The sequence below is a fragment of the Lathyrus oleraceus genome, chromosome 2 (genome assembly GCF_024323335.1).
Source record: "Lathyrus oleraceus cultivar Zhongwan6 chromosome 2, CAAS_Psat_ZW6_1.0, whole genome shotgun sequence".
Taxonomy (NCBI): Eukaryota; Viridiplantae; Streptophyta; class Magnoliopsida; order Fabales; family Fabaceae; genus Lathyrus; species Lathyrus oleraceus.
In genome coordinates, this window is record NC_066580.1 from 388,861,883 (window position 1) to 388,877,136 (window position 15,254).

The 15,254-nt window shown below is 34.0% G+C and overlaps 1 protein-coding gene across 2 annotated transcripts; it reads left to right on the forward strand.

Moving 5' to 3' along the window:
- Positions 1-11,108: 11,108 nt before the first annotated feature.
- Positions 11,109-14,366, forward strand: LOC127119680 (protein SPIRAL1-like 2). Of its 2 annotated transcripts, none has more exons than XM_051049977.1 (3): positions 11,109-11,277; positions 12,971-13,235; positions 14,073-14,366. In XM_051049977.1, exons 2-3 carry the CDS (start codon positions 13,008-13,010, stop codon positions 14,160-14,162), a joined length of 318 nt encoding a protein of 105 aa, XP_050905934.1. In that variant the 5' UTR covers positions 11,109-11,277; positions 12,971-13,007; the 3' UTR covers positions 14,163-14,366. The 2 variants fall into 2 exon arrangements, with proteins under 2 accessions (XP_050905934.1, XP_050905935.1); XM_051049978.1 differs by lacking the exon at positions 11,109-11,277 and adding an exon at positions 11,302-11,379.
- The last annotated feature ends 888 nt before the right edge of the window (positions 14,367-15,254 follow it).

Genomic DNA, 15,254 nt, shown 5'->3' on the forward strand with positions numbered 1-15,254 from the left:
TGAGAAAAGAATTCATTAATTATATTTTTGTGTTTGAGAAGACCTTCGGTCTTGTGCCTACGTACCAACATAAAAATGAGGGATCAAAACCTCGTAGTTCGTGATACAAATTTCAAAGTGGATCCATTGTTTTTTAACAAAAATTAAGTTTGAAAGGCACAAAGGCCTAAAATGGTTTGAATGAGTTAGTTCTTTTTTGGCTTTTTGAAAGTTTAAGTCGAGTATAGTTAAGTTTATTTACAAGTTTGATTTAAGAAAAGAGGTTTGCAAATGCAATGGCATAAGGCCAAAGTTTCTATCTTTTTTGCAAAAGTGGTCAAAGTTTAGAACAAAAGTAGTTCACACAAAGAATATTTTGAAAAATGAAGGGAGAGATTTTGAAATTAAAGAAATGGGGAGAATATGAAGAGACTATCCTATGTGCAAAATTAAAAGTTTAGAGTTGAAAATATCTGACCAAGTGGGTAGCAATCCAATAGACAAGAATGTCAATAGAAACCCAGAATTCCCTTGGACTTTTAGAATCAAGAAACACACAAATGCACAATTATATTATCTTGAAGAGAAATGCATCAAATAAAGATGGACACATCCAAGCTTATCCATTCCATGATCTTCTTCAAAATAGGCCATGTAACAGATGGATTCCACAAGTCACACGTTCAAAATAACAGCTTCACAATGATCATGTTGCAGATGAATCTTAGAGATGTCTTCAAAGATGTATCAAATGAAGTTCAAATTTCAAGCACTTGGTTTCTCAGCAAGTTGGCATTGGCCAAGTCCTTTAGCTTAGGAAGGTTGCCTAGATTCTAAGTCCATTTGTCCAAGATCAAGCCAATAGTCCACTCAAAAGTTGTTTAGGGTTTTTTGTTATTATTATGTACCTTAATGGTCAAAGACCACACAAACAAGCAAAGTATACACAAACAAAATATATCACACAATATGGTCCAAATGGACAAAGTGAAAATTGAGTTAACATAAACAATTAGAATGATATGAACAATGGCAAATGAAATAGAGTGCTAAAAGTAAATTGCATTAAAGTAAAAGCTTGAAATTAAAAGTTAGTAGTTAATTGGTTAGAAGTTAGTATTGTTTTGCTTTTGCTTTTCATCTTAAGACATTCTTTGGAGAACACTCAACCCACTTATCACAAGCATGAATCCTTGAGCCAAAACATCATCCAAAGGAAGGAAAGAAGGCCAAGTTTCCATACAATACCATTAAAGAGGGGAGACTTACAATCTCACTAACTAGAATGCTTATGCCTTTTATGTCATAAATTTAGCACTATGTTAAGCAATCGTAATTGGACTTATGTAGAAGTCACAACTATTTGAGGTCGGGCAATAGAATTTTGGTGTTAATGCATGTTAGAGACATAGTATAATGAACTATGCTCATGAAACATACCACACACAAAAAGAATATGCAAAGGTGTGGCATAATCTCATCCATACTCATGTCAATTTTTCAATCAACTAACATTAGGATTTTGAGATGTCATAGGCCAAATGGAATGAATGAATGAAAAAAGGGAATAAGATGAAGTGGGAGGGGAATGGATCAAAACACAAATTGGTCAAAGGAGGACTTTTACCAAATTAATATCATCCATTCATTTTGGGAGATGGAATGTACATTCCATCAATCCCCTAAATTCAATGATATTAATTTGACAAAGTCAAATCAACCTTGACCAAGGCCCAACAACAAGAGTTAAACATAAACAAGTCATCACAATTGGTCAACAAATTTATTTGGCATTTATTCAAATTAAAAATACTAAAATAGTGCATTTAAATTAAATATGGTTTGTCCAATTCCTAAAATCTCATCAAAACACCAAATAAATGGCCATGAGATTTATCATAGGTCAAACAAGGTCAAAGGACCTTGGAGAAAAAATTTCATAATTTTTGGACATTTAAAAATATTTTTAAACAATTAAAAAAAATCAAAATCAATTAATTCATGAAAAATATTAATAATGATCCAAAAAATAATTTTAATTCATAATATGAAAGAGAAAAATAATTTGAAATATTTTGGTGAAAGTCCCATATTTTTTGGATCAATATTGAATTTAATATGAATTATTGAAAATAATGCAATTAAAATGAAAATTAAAATATCAGAAAAAACGTGGACCACTTGATCTCCCTTATTAATTGAGGTGGCAGATCAAGTGGCCAGAAACGTGGGTTCCACCGTGCATTCAAGTCAGCGTGCCATAACATTGCTATTTAAAAGGAACGATCGTGATTAAAATAAATTACATGGATCCTGTGGCTGTGAGACATGTCACCGCATGGCCGGAGCTGTAGCTCTGGTCTTCTTCTCCGGTGGACCTCACTGGACTGGTCCACCATCAACCATCACCAAAATTAAAAACAAGGACATGATTTCAAAGTAAAAATGGCATTGAGCTCGAATCTGGCCTCAATTCACTCTAACTCCAAGTATATTGAGAGATACATGGAGTTGAAATTTGAGGTATATAAACTGAGTTGCTTCGATTTGGCCTCAAAGCAACTCAATCTTCTTGCCTACATTGGTAGGACTTCAGACAACCAAAGAATCAATAGAATTGAGCAAGAATTTGAGAGAATCTAAGAGATCAAAATTTCTGGAAAATACCTTCAATGGAGGTCTGAATTCAACTGATTTTGATCTTGCTTGTGCTTGATCTCACTCCACTTGCTTGCAGAAGAAGGATTGGATGCTTACAAGGCTGTGGATTCCTGGAGATTTGAATTTCAAAATAGTGGAAATTCAACCTCAAATTCAAATGAATTTCTCAGGTTTATCCTTTGCAAAGTGAGGGTTTGAGATGGGGGATCAAAGCTGGCGTGAATGTGTGTTCATTGTTGAGCATACGAGGCTCTATTTATAGCTGAAACCATTGATATTTGCACACTTGAAATCACTTTCCAAATTTGGTCATTGATGATGCATGGGTGCATGGGCGTGCATAGGTCCATAAAATCATTGCCATAAGTCCACAAATGAATGTTAGATAGTCTGAATTTAGCTTGGATTGCAAGGCAAGTGTGCATTTGGATTTGAAGTTTGATCTTTGCCAAGTGATGTCACCATGTTCATGCCATATGCAGCCAATGCATTCCTTGTCCAAAATGAATGAATTTGAGCTCTTTGGAAAGGTGAGATCAAGAGGAACAACTTTCATGTTCAACATTTTTTCATTTGGAGTTTGGAACTTGGAGAAATTTGAGGTGGAAGTTTGGAAATTTTTGACATATCAAATTTTTTCTAAGTGTCAAGTCATATGTCTCAATATTCCACCTTGCTTAACTTTTTATATGAGCTTCCAATGAGAAAAGTATCTTCATAAAATTTGTATATATTTCAAAGACATTCAATATGGTAACCAATTTCATATCATTTGGATTTAATATGATAGAGTTATGCATTTTTGAAGTTTGGAAAAATCACTTGGTCAATGGTATAGGTCAAAAGTGACCTATAATGTAACCTCATATCACATGCTCAAAAAAGTTGAACTAGCTCCCACTTCAAACATAAAAGTTGAATTATACACATTGAATTTGATTGTGAAACTTGGAAATATTTCATCTCATAAAAATTGAGCAAGTTATGACCATGGGAAGTTGTCTTTCAAATTAGGGTTTAGACAAAATGACCTATAATGTTTCAACATAGAAAATGACTTTCCAAGCAAAACTAGCTCTAAGTCTCAACATGAAAGTTGTTTGGAATGTCATTTATAGTAAGTTTTATCTTGTAATAATTTTCATGTGGTGAAAATTATAGGAGATAGGGTCTAGAGAGACCCAGTTTTGATCAGATGAATCCATCTGGCCAACCACCATCAACCAACTTGCTAACTTCCATTTCTCTTGACTTTATTGGCTCATGGTAGATAATATATGCATAATATGATGAAATTTTAAGTGTCCCTTGAGAAATTTGATCAATTGGGGAGATAGCTTGTTGGAGAAGTTACTCAATATACCCAGTCAAACTAGGGTTTCCAAGGCAAATCACCCTCAAACTCTTGAAGAAAACTTGATCAATATAACATGTAAATAACATTGGGACTCATATATGATGTTCATGACCATTCTTGAATCAATTCTTGGTTATGCTCTTTGTTCATGAGGGTCTCAAACCCTAGATGTGAACTTGATGAATCAATGGAATCATGCCCTTCCTACAAAAGAGTTAGAAAAATGCAAAGACATATTTTTGGTATTTTGGTTAGTGAAATGATAAAATACAAGTATGATATAATCACAAAGTCCTTGGTGATCTCTCCCAAAAAAACTCAATGAAAAAGGGTAAGGAGGATGCCAAGGTATGATCCCAATGCTAATGCTTATGATGGAATTGCATGAGGGATCTTAGGGTAAAAATTGGGGTCTTACAATATCCTAGAGGAGTAAACACGCCAAGGCCTAGACCAAGCCCGTCAAGGGACTCTTATGGAGGAGATGCACGCGATGATGCAACAACTAACGTTGCAATTTCCGCCACCGCATTGAACCTGTGTGAGTCCCTCTCTATCTTGGATTAAACATTATGGACAATGTTTAGTTCAAGCGTGGGAGGGGGGGTATTATTTGTTGTTTTTGTTCTTAGTATTTTTCAGCATTTTATTATGTGTTTTTAAAATAATTAGTTGTGTGGTATTCTGTGTGTTAGAGATAGAGGATATTTATGCCGGATGAATAATGAAGCTTGGAGTGATTGGATGAAAGACACACCCCTCTACTTGCTCTTTTGGAAACCCCCGAAAGTTGATGCTACTGACGCGAACAATCGGACGCGACTCTCTGTCACTAAACTTCTTAGGGATACTCTGTAACTGAAGCAAAGACGAAGCTACATCACACTGAGAGGTATCTTGGAAGCCTGCAAGCTATACCAAACATGGTGAGGACTACAAAAAGCCAAACACTTGTTATCATGAGAGCTTTCCAGGTATGTCTCTGTCTCTCTGGGTTTGCATAAGAGATACTGGAATTTCATAACACGCTTGTACACACTGAGGCATTATTTTTATTTTAACCCTGAGCCTTTCCATCCAACCCGCCATTATTACCCTTCATTCATCCAATTTGAGCCATATTTCCTTTTGTTTGTTATTTAACCACTGTATATAACCATTAGCCCATACACTAACACACATTGCTTAGATAAGTGTTGTTTACCGAATCTGTGGAAAAGCCTAAGTTTGGGGTTTCATCAAAATTGTGGGACACCGATGAAAAGTAGATAAGTGCAGAAAGATGAGAAAATTTAAAGAAAAAAGAGAGAAATGAAAAAAATAGTATTATGAGAAGTATCATGAAGCACTTATCTAGAAGTATTAATGTTGGCAAAAAGCGTGCTCAAAAGAGCAATAAAAAGAAAAAAAATATATGAGCCAATGAATCCCAACAAGAACGGTGCCCAAAAGAAATACCCCCTGATTATTAGATTGAACAACAGTTACGAGGGTAACAACACGAACTCTGAGCCTGAACCTTTAGTATTTCCCTTTTGTTTTCATTCCCCACCTTACACCTTAACCCCGCTACAACCCAAAAAGTCCTCGAATAGTGTGTGTTGTGTGTTTCTTGTTATGAAGGTATCTGTGTTTCAAACCTAAGAGTTGACTTTACATGCTCTGTTTTTCTTGAGCACAAACACTTTGATCCTGAGAGATTTGGTGAGAGTGTGAAAAGCTACAAGCCAAAAGATACATCAAGGTGAAAGTGTAGCCGAAGTCAGAAGTCGGGAAAAAGTAAAACAATGAACGATAAGTGAATAGGAGATAATTCCATAGATTTAATGCATTTTCATGAAAAACAATGATTGAAGCAATTTGATTACAAACAAAATTAATAATCCATGAGTGAATGAAATGGTTACACCTTTCCCATTGAGCATGATTCAAATCATCAATTGCAGGAGTTTGGATGGTTCCAGCAATGAACTTCAACTTATTATTGGTTATCGAATCTTATTTCATAGATTTTCTCTAAGCCAAATAATTTGAGCTCGAGCCATCTAACTTTGGATTAACGTTGATTGTATTTGGAATTTTACTATAATGAATGTAATAAGCAAATTTGATATAATTTGATGAATTTGTGGTACTGCGTTCAAAGGCATGTTGGATCAATGAAGATGATTATATAACATTGTAGGAAGGATGAAAAATGAAAAGAAATAGACTTCAAATAAAGTTGTAGATCAAGAATAAAATATTAATGAGCAAAATAGAATAAAGATATGGGATTAATTGATTTTTCTTGATACAATATTAAAAAATCAAATATGAACCATTCTCATTAATTAGATCATTATCAATAATCCATTATACATACATACATACATATATATATATATATATATATATATATATATATATATATATATATATATATATATATATATATATATATATATATATATATATATATATATATATATATATCAGGATCAAATGACACAAAAGTGACAAACTTAGTAACATGAAACCTCTGATAACTCTTTATTGTATACTCGTATAATAAAATCCACCATTGGATTGAAAACTATTATCACATAGATCATATCTATAAAATTTAATATCAATCGGAAATCATTTGCCATGTTAACAAGATACATAAAACCGAACTTCTCACAAAATTTCATGTAAATCATTAATTTTTATTATTCTCTTTAACATATCAAATTCTTTTTGATTGATGTGAAATTTTATAGGTGTGATCTATATGATAATGACTTTCAATCCAACAGTGAATTTTGTTATAAGAACATAGGGTGAAGAATTATCAAATGTGTCATATCACTAAGTTTGACACCTTGGTGTCATTTGATCCTGACTATATATATATATATATATATATATATATATATATATATATATATGGTCAGGATCAAATGACACCAATGTGTCAAACTTAATACCATGACACATTCGATAACTCTTTATCATATATTCGTATAACAAAATTCACCGTTGGATTCAAAGCTATTATCATATAGATCATATATATTTAATATCAATCTAAAATCAATTGAAATATGAGCTATGAGACTTATGGTTGTTTCTTTGGGTTTCCACACTTGCTTGAATGTTCTTGCCTTTTTTCTGTTGAGCCTTGGTTGACTATAGGACTGAGGATATCCATACAGTCTATAACAATAAGGCCTTATATGACAATATCTTCCACAATGATGACATTTCCAAAAAGAGTTCTTATTTCCTCTGTATTGTGGGTACATATGTCGAGTAGATTGATGAGACATATGGTCCACCTGAAGGAGAATCGCGATCCAAAACGCAGCAGAATTTAAAAAATTTCTCCTTTAGTGATCCTTACGAATGGGCATGATCAGTGATAGAATTGTTACCTCTTGTGGCGATTGAAACCTTTGATGCAGATCTACGGAGCGATCACGAACGTTGAATGGTGACAACGCCTCTACTCAGTCCACACGAACGGATTCATTCAATCTTAGTGCTAGCTGCTACGAATGAAGGCTTTGAGTGAGAGAGAGAGAGAGAAACGAAATTACAACTAAACAAATGCTTCTGCACAAGGGTTCTATTTATAGAACCACTTGTGTGGGCTGCAAGCTAAAAGCCCACTTAAGTGTATGTGGCCCATATCTTATGATATGCCAAAATCACTTAAGCACGTGATACCTTACCATATTTCGTATTTTACTTAAGTACACCGTACCTTACGATGTTCTACAATTCACTTAAGTGCACCGTACCTTACGGTGTTCCTTATTTACTCTATCTCTCATCATTCCATCCTTTTGTGTGTGACCCTGTAGGTTTTCGCAACATTAGTAATTATATTAAATCACGTACTTAACATAATAAACAGTGAGCAATATCTAGCAACACATCACTGCTACCCAAGACACGAAAATGTCACGTGATCGCACAAAACCTTTTGTGATAATACTTATATGTACAATTACCCTTTTGCCCTTATGTCTATATTGAACACAAGGCATAGATTGTGTCATCCTTGTCCAGTTCAATATTGGGCACGTAGACATTTATCCTGTTACGCAGGATGGGAAAATTCCATCTAGGTCACTCATATCCCTCAACATGCTTCTTGGAGTACCCATCAACTATCTTTATGGTCATCCGGTTATGGACAATGTTTAATCAACAATAAGGCACTCGACTCTATATCTAGGGTCCATAGTGGTTTCAGGTCGAAGGGTGGTATACACCATTATCATCATGAGAATAACTTATGACACTTTGCATAACATTCTATATAGTATTCTCATAACGGGTCAATCCATTATAAATATTACTCTTAATATTCATACCTATGTTTAAGACTTAATAACTCCTTATCCATGATCCATGAGATGTGATCATCAGTCTATTTACATAATAGTCTTAATGTTTTAATATTATATCACTTCACAATAAAGCTCGACTACAGATACTTTAAGAATAATGTCCTTATGTTTAATGGGACCTCATGATTAAGTCACACTTGATACATTAAACGGACTAGCTATTCTAGGGACTTTATTAAACAAACATAATAAAGAAAAAGCCTTTTATTATTAATAAATAATTCGATACAAGTACCAAAATTATTGGCCTCTAGGGCTTACACCAACACCACCATCATAAACTCAATTTTCTTCTCAAGACGAACAAACTTCTTAGTGAGAACTTTTATTTCTTTGCTCACGGAGTTGTAGTTAAATCTTATTCCCTTCACATTCCTTGACATCTTCCTAACTTCTGAGATTTCATCCAGCATATTTGAACCATTGCTTAACATACGAACATATTTTGTCATATTTTCTAGTTTGGAATTTAACAGAGTGATTTCCTTTTTCTTGCCATTGAGATTGCTTTGGACCCCTTTGGGTATCCCGATTCTTTGGTCGAAATGTGAAACGGCTAGTTCAAGGGATAACCGAGAAAGATAGTGCCTTGACTGTGACAACCTAGTCTTTAGAAGTTACTTGTAAGCGGAATGCCGATTTAGAGAACGCTTTAAAAGAGTCTCAAGAGAATTAAAGAAAACTTGAGGTTGACGTTAACAACACGCACGAGGATAATCTTTATCTTTGTAAAGAGTTAGCCAAATCCCTGGAAGATGGTTTCTTTATGACTGGGGACACTTTTGAGAATGTGATTCAACAAGTGGATTTTTTTATTCAATCAGTCTCAGTTTTTGATGACGTCGACGAATTTGAGTCCATCACATGTTGACATGTAATATATATGTAAATATATTTTATTTTCTCTTATTTTTTCTTAACTTGTACCTGCTTTGTGGTGTTGTTTGTGTTCTAAACCTTTACCTATAAGGTTTGAATCTCATCCAAGTTTCGTGCTCGGGGTGTATTGTTTTCTTGGGAGACTATTTTTCTTTGGGGATTCTTCTCTTCCCCTCTTACCATCTTTGGTATATTCATACATCTGTCGTTTTTTAATAAGCAATTCAATCACATCTTTATTTTGGATAGAATTGTTGGTATTATAGTCGTGACTTTTGTGAAAGTGGTAATATTTTGATCGTTCGGTACATGCAGATTCTCTAATCGGGTATGGGTTTCTTATCCCGACTTTCTTGAATTATGTATTGGCGCACTCCGTCAGATCCTCTTGAGAATCTGTTGGTTATGAGGATGTTATAGATCTTAACAGTGATAGTAAAATGTGGTAGAGTAAAATCAAAATACTCAACATTTCACGTCACAACAAGGTATCATGTGATTCACGACAATAACTACTTTAATCATTGGCAATTTTGTGTTTGGGATTCCGTAGCGATATAGGAATCATGGTGCTATGTGATCTCCGCTTATCGCTTAGAGATTCTTCGACATATGGAGGAGGTATTCCAGTGCGGAACTATGTCGGAAGTCGTTACAAACTGGACGTGCGTTCGAAATTATTACGACATGGGTCTTGTTGATCGGTATAGATTTGGAAGGCTAATCGAGGCTCCTCCCGGTGATATTGGAGGTAACTACCTCCATCTCTCGATGATTTTGACACGAAAATGAGTTTGGATCCAAGATGATATATTCATGGAATTTTCGCGGGAATTAAGAGTTATTTCCCACAGACGACGCCACTATTCTGTTGTGGAATCAAAATTACAAGTATATTGGTGACGAGGAATCCTAAACCGATGGTGTTGATCTCCGATACGGTGGCATGTGGGTGGAGCTACAAATTTAGCACTTCAACGCCCAAGTGAGTTCAAAATTTAAGATTAGTGTAGTGAAAAGTGAAGATAAAAAAGTGTACCTCGAATATCTCGTGACATGACTTTATACATTAGATCATTTGGAGTGGATTGATGTCAATTTGAGTCTTAGCACTTTCGACATTTGACCGGTACAAAACATCAACAATTGCAAATTTAAGATTTTTTCTTTCAATTTCACGATTTGTTTAGGGGAGAAAAACCAATTTTTTTAGTTTGAAGAAGAAATTAAAACTAAAATATATATTTTTTCAATTCTAAAGAAAATATAATTCAAACAAGTTGTGGGCCATTATATTTTTAAATAAATAAGAATAATAAAGAAATGTGCTTGGACTTACCAAATTGTTTAGACAGTTGAATGACGGATTTTATTGCCATACAATTTTACTATGTTCTAGATTGGATATATGATCAATTTTAGATTCATTTGATTTAACTCGCCGAACTCGTCAATCTTTTTCTTTAGATCTTTTAGTATAAATCGGATATCCTTTACACACAACTATAAAGACTAATCACTCAAATCGGGAAGAACACAATAGAGTTTTTTTCTTTCGATTTGATCTCATATATATATATATATATATATATATATATATATATATATGTATATATATATATATATATATATATATATATATATATATATATATATATATATATATATATATATATAATTTTTGGTTGATTTTAATGCCACAAGTTTTTCCTGTTTAGATCAAATATAGGATCAATTTTCTATTCAATCGGTTCAACGAACCTATCCGGTCCGGCTTTCATTAATACGTTATTGACCAATGTTAAAATTTCGATTTTTAAACTAATAGTTGATTTAAAAATATATCTATCCAATTTAGTAATTTAAAATATTGTATTTGAGTAAATAAAAAAAAATATGAATTATCGAAATGCTAGAAGCACTATTTATAACGTACATATACATATCTTCTTAAACCACTAACCACTCTGCCTTGTCCCTTTCGTTTTCCAGATCTGCTTCTCCCACAGACACCCACAGGTAACTCTCTCTTCCCCCCATTTTTCAATCTCCAATTAGGGTTTGTAAATCATTCAACCGCTTCGATTTTCATCCAAATTTCGCTGATGATTCTACGTTTGTGTACTGGATCTGAAATCCACTCTCCTTGCACGCAATTTTTATTTTCTACGATCTATGATTTTTTATACGCGAGATCCATTTAGATGCTTACTCTCATTTGTTCAGATCTATTTTCAATTTTTGTTTTTGTATTTTCTTTGTTTACTTTTTTTTATGAGCGTTTTTTAGATGATTTTGATGTAATGTAGTTTTATGCATTTGCTGATGAAATTTTGTTGGATTTAATTGGATTTGATTCGTTGCTTAGCGCGCTGTGAAAAATGTGAATGAATGATGATACTGGTCTACTAGATTAGAGATGCATTGTATAATCATTTAGAGACTTGAGGGTAGAGATTCATGAAAGAAGAGAAAAAATGGGGCTTTATTATGAAATGGAAAGGTAAGGCCAAGAAGGAGAGGTGGCAGGAAAATGGAAATGGTTTAGATTGGACCATATATGTTGTTCCTGTGCATGTGTGGTCTATGAAGCATGGACATAGACATTGGCATGTCAACACCGGTAATGATTTGAGAAAATAAATAAATTGAACGATAATCACAAGTATCTGGGTCGTGTCGGTGTCCGACATATTGACACGAACACACCTTTGTCAGAGGTGTCAGTGCTTCAGTGTGTGGTTTGTTTGGAGTACTCTGTAGGAACGGTCAATGGAAACATAAATGCTTCCATTGGCTAGGCTTAGCCAAATAGTATTTAGAAAATGCGAGTTAGAGTCCACACCTTCATTCAATGCTATTTGTTTTTTTTAAATGTTAACTTTCTTTTGTTATCACTAGAAATATAAAATATCTGATACTTTTTCCCCTATTTTCAAACAAATCCATGAGAATGAAGGGTAGGGTATGTAAGGAAGAGCGAGGGGAAGCTAGAGATTTCTCTGCTAGACAGGGATAATCACAAAGAAAGAAATTAGTGTTAGTTCCTTTTTAGAATTCTGTTCTTGCTGTCTCTGCTGTATTGTAGATAGATAATTGGTTATGATATGTCTTTAAATATTCTGAACGGAGAAGAATTATGATAGTAACAAGTTATATGGTGAAGTAGGAGATATCCTCTACCCCAAGCCCTCCTATTCCCCTCTAGACCCTTATTTATAATCAATTTCATTTCCAAATGATTGCCCACATCACCACATGACATGTCCCCAACCCCTCAGAGACCTGTCCCCATTCTGTTATTTCTCTTCCCCATTCAGCTAGATGTCTCCCCTCTTCTTTCTCTCTACACATTTGGACCTTTATATTATCCCTGGGTTTATGTGGGGTCCTTCTCCTTTACACCTTGGTTATGGGCTTATCAAATTACTCGATCAATTGACTCTAGATTAAGAAGTCTATGGTAGGTGAACATAGAAAGTGTCGGGAAGACTTGGGGATCATGTTTTTAATTTTTTATTTGGTCATTTTATTTGTCATTTATTATCACCAAACTTCGGAGTTGTTACATATGGCTAAGCCTCCTATGTAAGAGGAAAATGTAAAATAATTTGCTTGTTGTTTGAATGCAGAGTTATTTGATTAATTTTCAGTGTATATTATACAGTAATTCTAATTTTTTTTGCAATCTTGTTCACTCATGTGATTGCAGAGACTAGATTTTACTTTTCAGAAAGGAGTTGTAAGACATGGGTCGTGGAAATAGCAGCGGTGGTGGTCAAAGTTCACTGGGTTACCTTTTTGGAAGTGGAGAGGCCCCAAAACCAGCAACAACTAATGCCCAACCTCCTGCAGTGCATGTAGATGATGCACCCCCTTCAAAACCAGCAGCTGCTCCTACAGCAATAGACCCAAACAAACCTGCTGGTATCAATAGTAATTCTATTGATGGACTGAACACCGGCAACTTCATCACGGTATTAGTCCTGCTTATTATATATAAGTTCTTTTGCATGTTAAGCGTTGTTAGAGTGATAGTTCAAGCTTGAATTGCTTTACAACTTCATGAATATGTATATACTGAGGAATTAAATCTGGTGCAGTGCACACACCTGTGCAAATGGTAGTTAGTATATTTGAGTATCCCAAGTATATTTGGCAGTATTTTTTGTTGCAATGAACTCGTCTAGAGACCATGTGAAAGTAGATATGGTAGCCAAGTATATCTGGTAGTATTTTTTTGTTGCAATGAACTTGTCTAGACCCTGTAAAAGAAGATATGGTAGCTTTTATTTGACTATCCAAAGTTTATTTGGTTGTATATTTTGTTGCAATGAACTTGTCTAGACCATGTGAAAGTAGATATGGTAGCTTAGTATATTTGACTATCTCAAGTATATTTGGTTGTATTTTCTGTTGCACTGAACTTGTCGTCTAGACTATGTTTTTTTTACCGCTGGTCACAACATATGTTGAAGGAAATAAAATAATGTTAAAGATCAACACTGATCTTTGTGTTAATACTTCATAATGCTTAAGGTTGATTTTCTATCAGTTGATGTTGATTCTTGACCGTAATCAACACTATTGGATGTTGGCGACGGGTATTAAATATAGTGGAACAGTGTTTTATTTTATTTTTGTTATACTAGTTAGACAGTGTTATCTTGCAAGTTGCAACTTATGATAATAGTTCCCCAAACAATCCGGAGATAAATGAAAACTAGATATCTTGCTATAGCTTTTTCAATCTGGGCTTAGATTTCTCTTGAACTATTTTGATTTGACATTTTTCTTTCTTTATTTGGCTGCAGGACCGACCCTCTACCAAGGTTCATGCTGCCCCTGGTGGTGGCTCTTCTCTGGGTTATCTATTTGGTGGCGGTCCTGGAGATGGAAAATGATCCTGTGTTTGAGAACCTTTTCTTGAGAATAATCTCTTTTAAATTTCAAGCTGTGTGAACAAAATGGGTGATGTATTATAGGTTATGGTTGTTGGGATAAGTTGATCAAGAGTGTTATATTTTAGATGTGCTTAACATCAATTACAGAGCTGTGTTTGTCAAACAAGTTTGATTATCAATTCAACATTTGGTTTCAGTTTTGTATTTTTATGCTTTCTTGGCAGTTTTCCTTCATTATTTTTAATACACCCTCTTAATGCATCCACTGCCATCCATCAAGAGTATTGTTCCAAACAATGAAATCCTTGATAATTTCTTGAATTGGCTCTTTAATTTTATTTTTCTTTGCTGAATCTATGCAAAATTGCAAGTGGGAAGTTAATGACATTGATTTTATGAATAGACTTTTATTACCAAAATTTCTAGAGGCTCTACATACTATACTAAATGGTTGTAGAGAAAACTAGAAAATAGCCTGATTGTAAGTTTGTATTGGTGTTTAGTGAAAGATTAGTATGGGAGACATATTGCAACATTTGGTAGAAATCCTTTCAATTGCACTAGTTGATGTTGAAAATATAATATAAATTAATTCGAAAAAACTTTAATATCAATTCGAAAATGTGTCAAACTTAGAAGACATAGACGCTAATTTTGTTTAAGAAAAATATAAAAAATGAGCTTATATTAACCTATATGCCTATCAAAAAGTTGAGTCACTGGAAAATAGAATAGAACTATAAGTAAAATTACAACTACTCTTTCTTTCCATACTAAATCACCATCAAGAAAATGCTGTGAAGTTTCTTACTCACATAGTAACATAAATCATGAAACCAATTTCAGATGGACACAAAGGAATTGCAGGTACATTATTGTTTCTACATTAACAACACTTTCCAAGTGTTGATAAAAATGGAAATTTCTACGAAGTTTCTCAAGTTCTATAAATAACCCTTTTTAGCTCAAACATTTCTTCAAATGATCCACAACCCAAAAAAACATTTTCCCTCCTCATATCAACCAACATGGGTTTGCAAGGTCCTGATATTGAAAAGATCATTCATTTCCTCTCTATATGTGTCCTTGCAT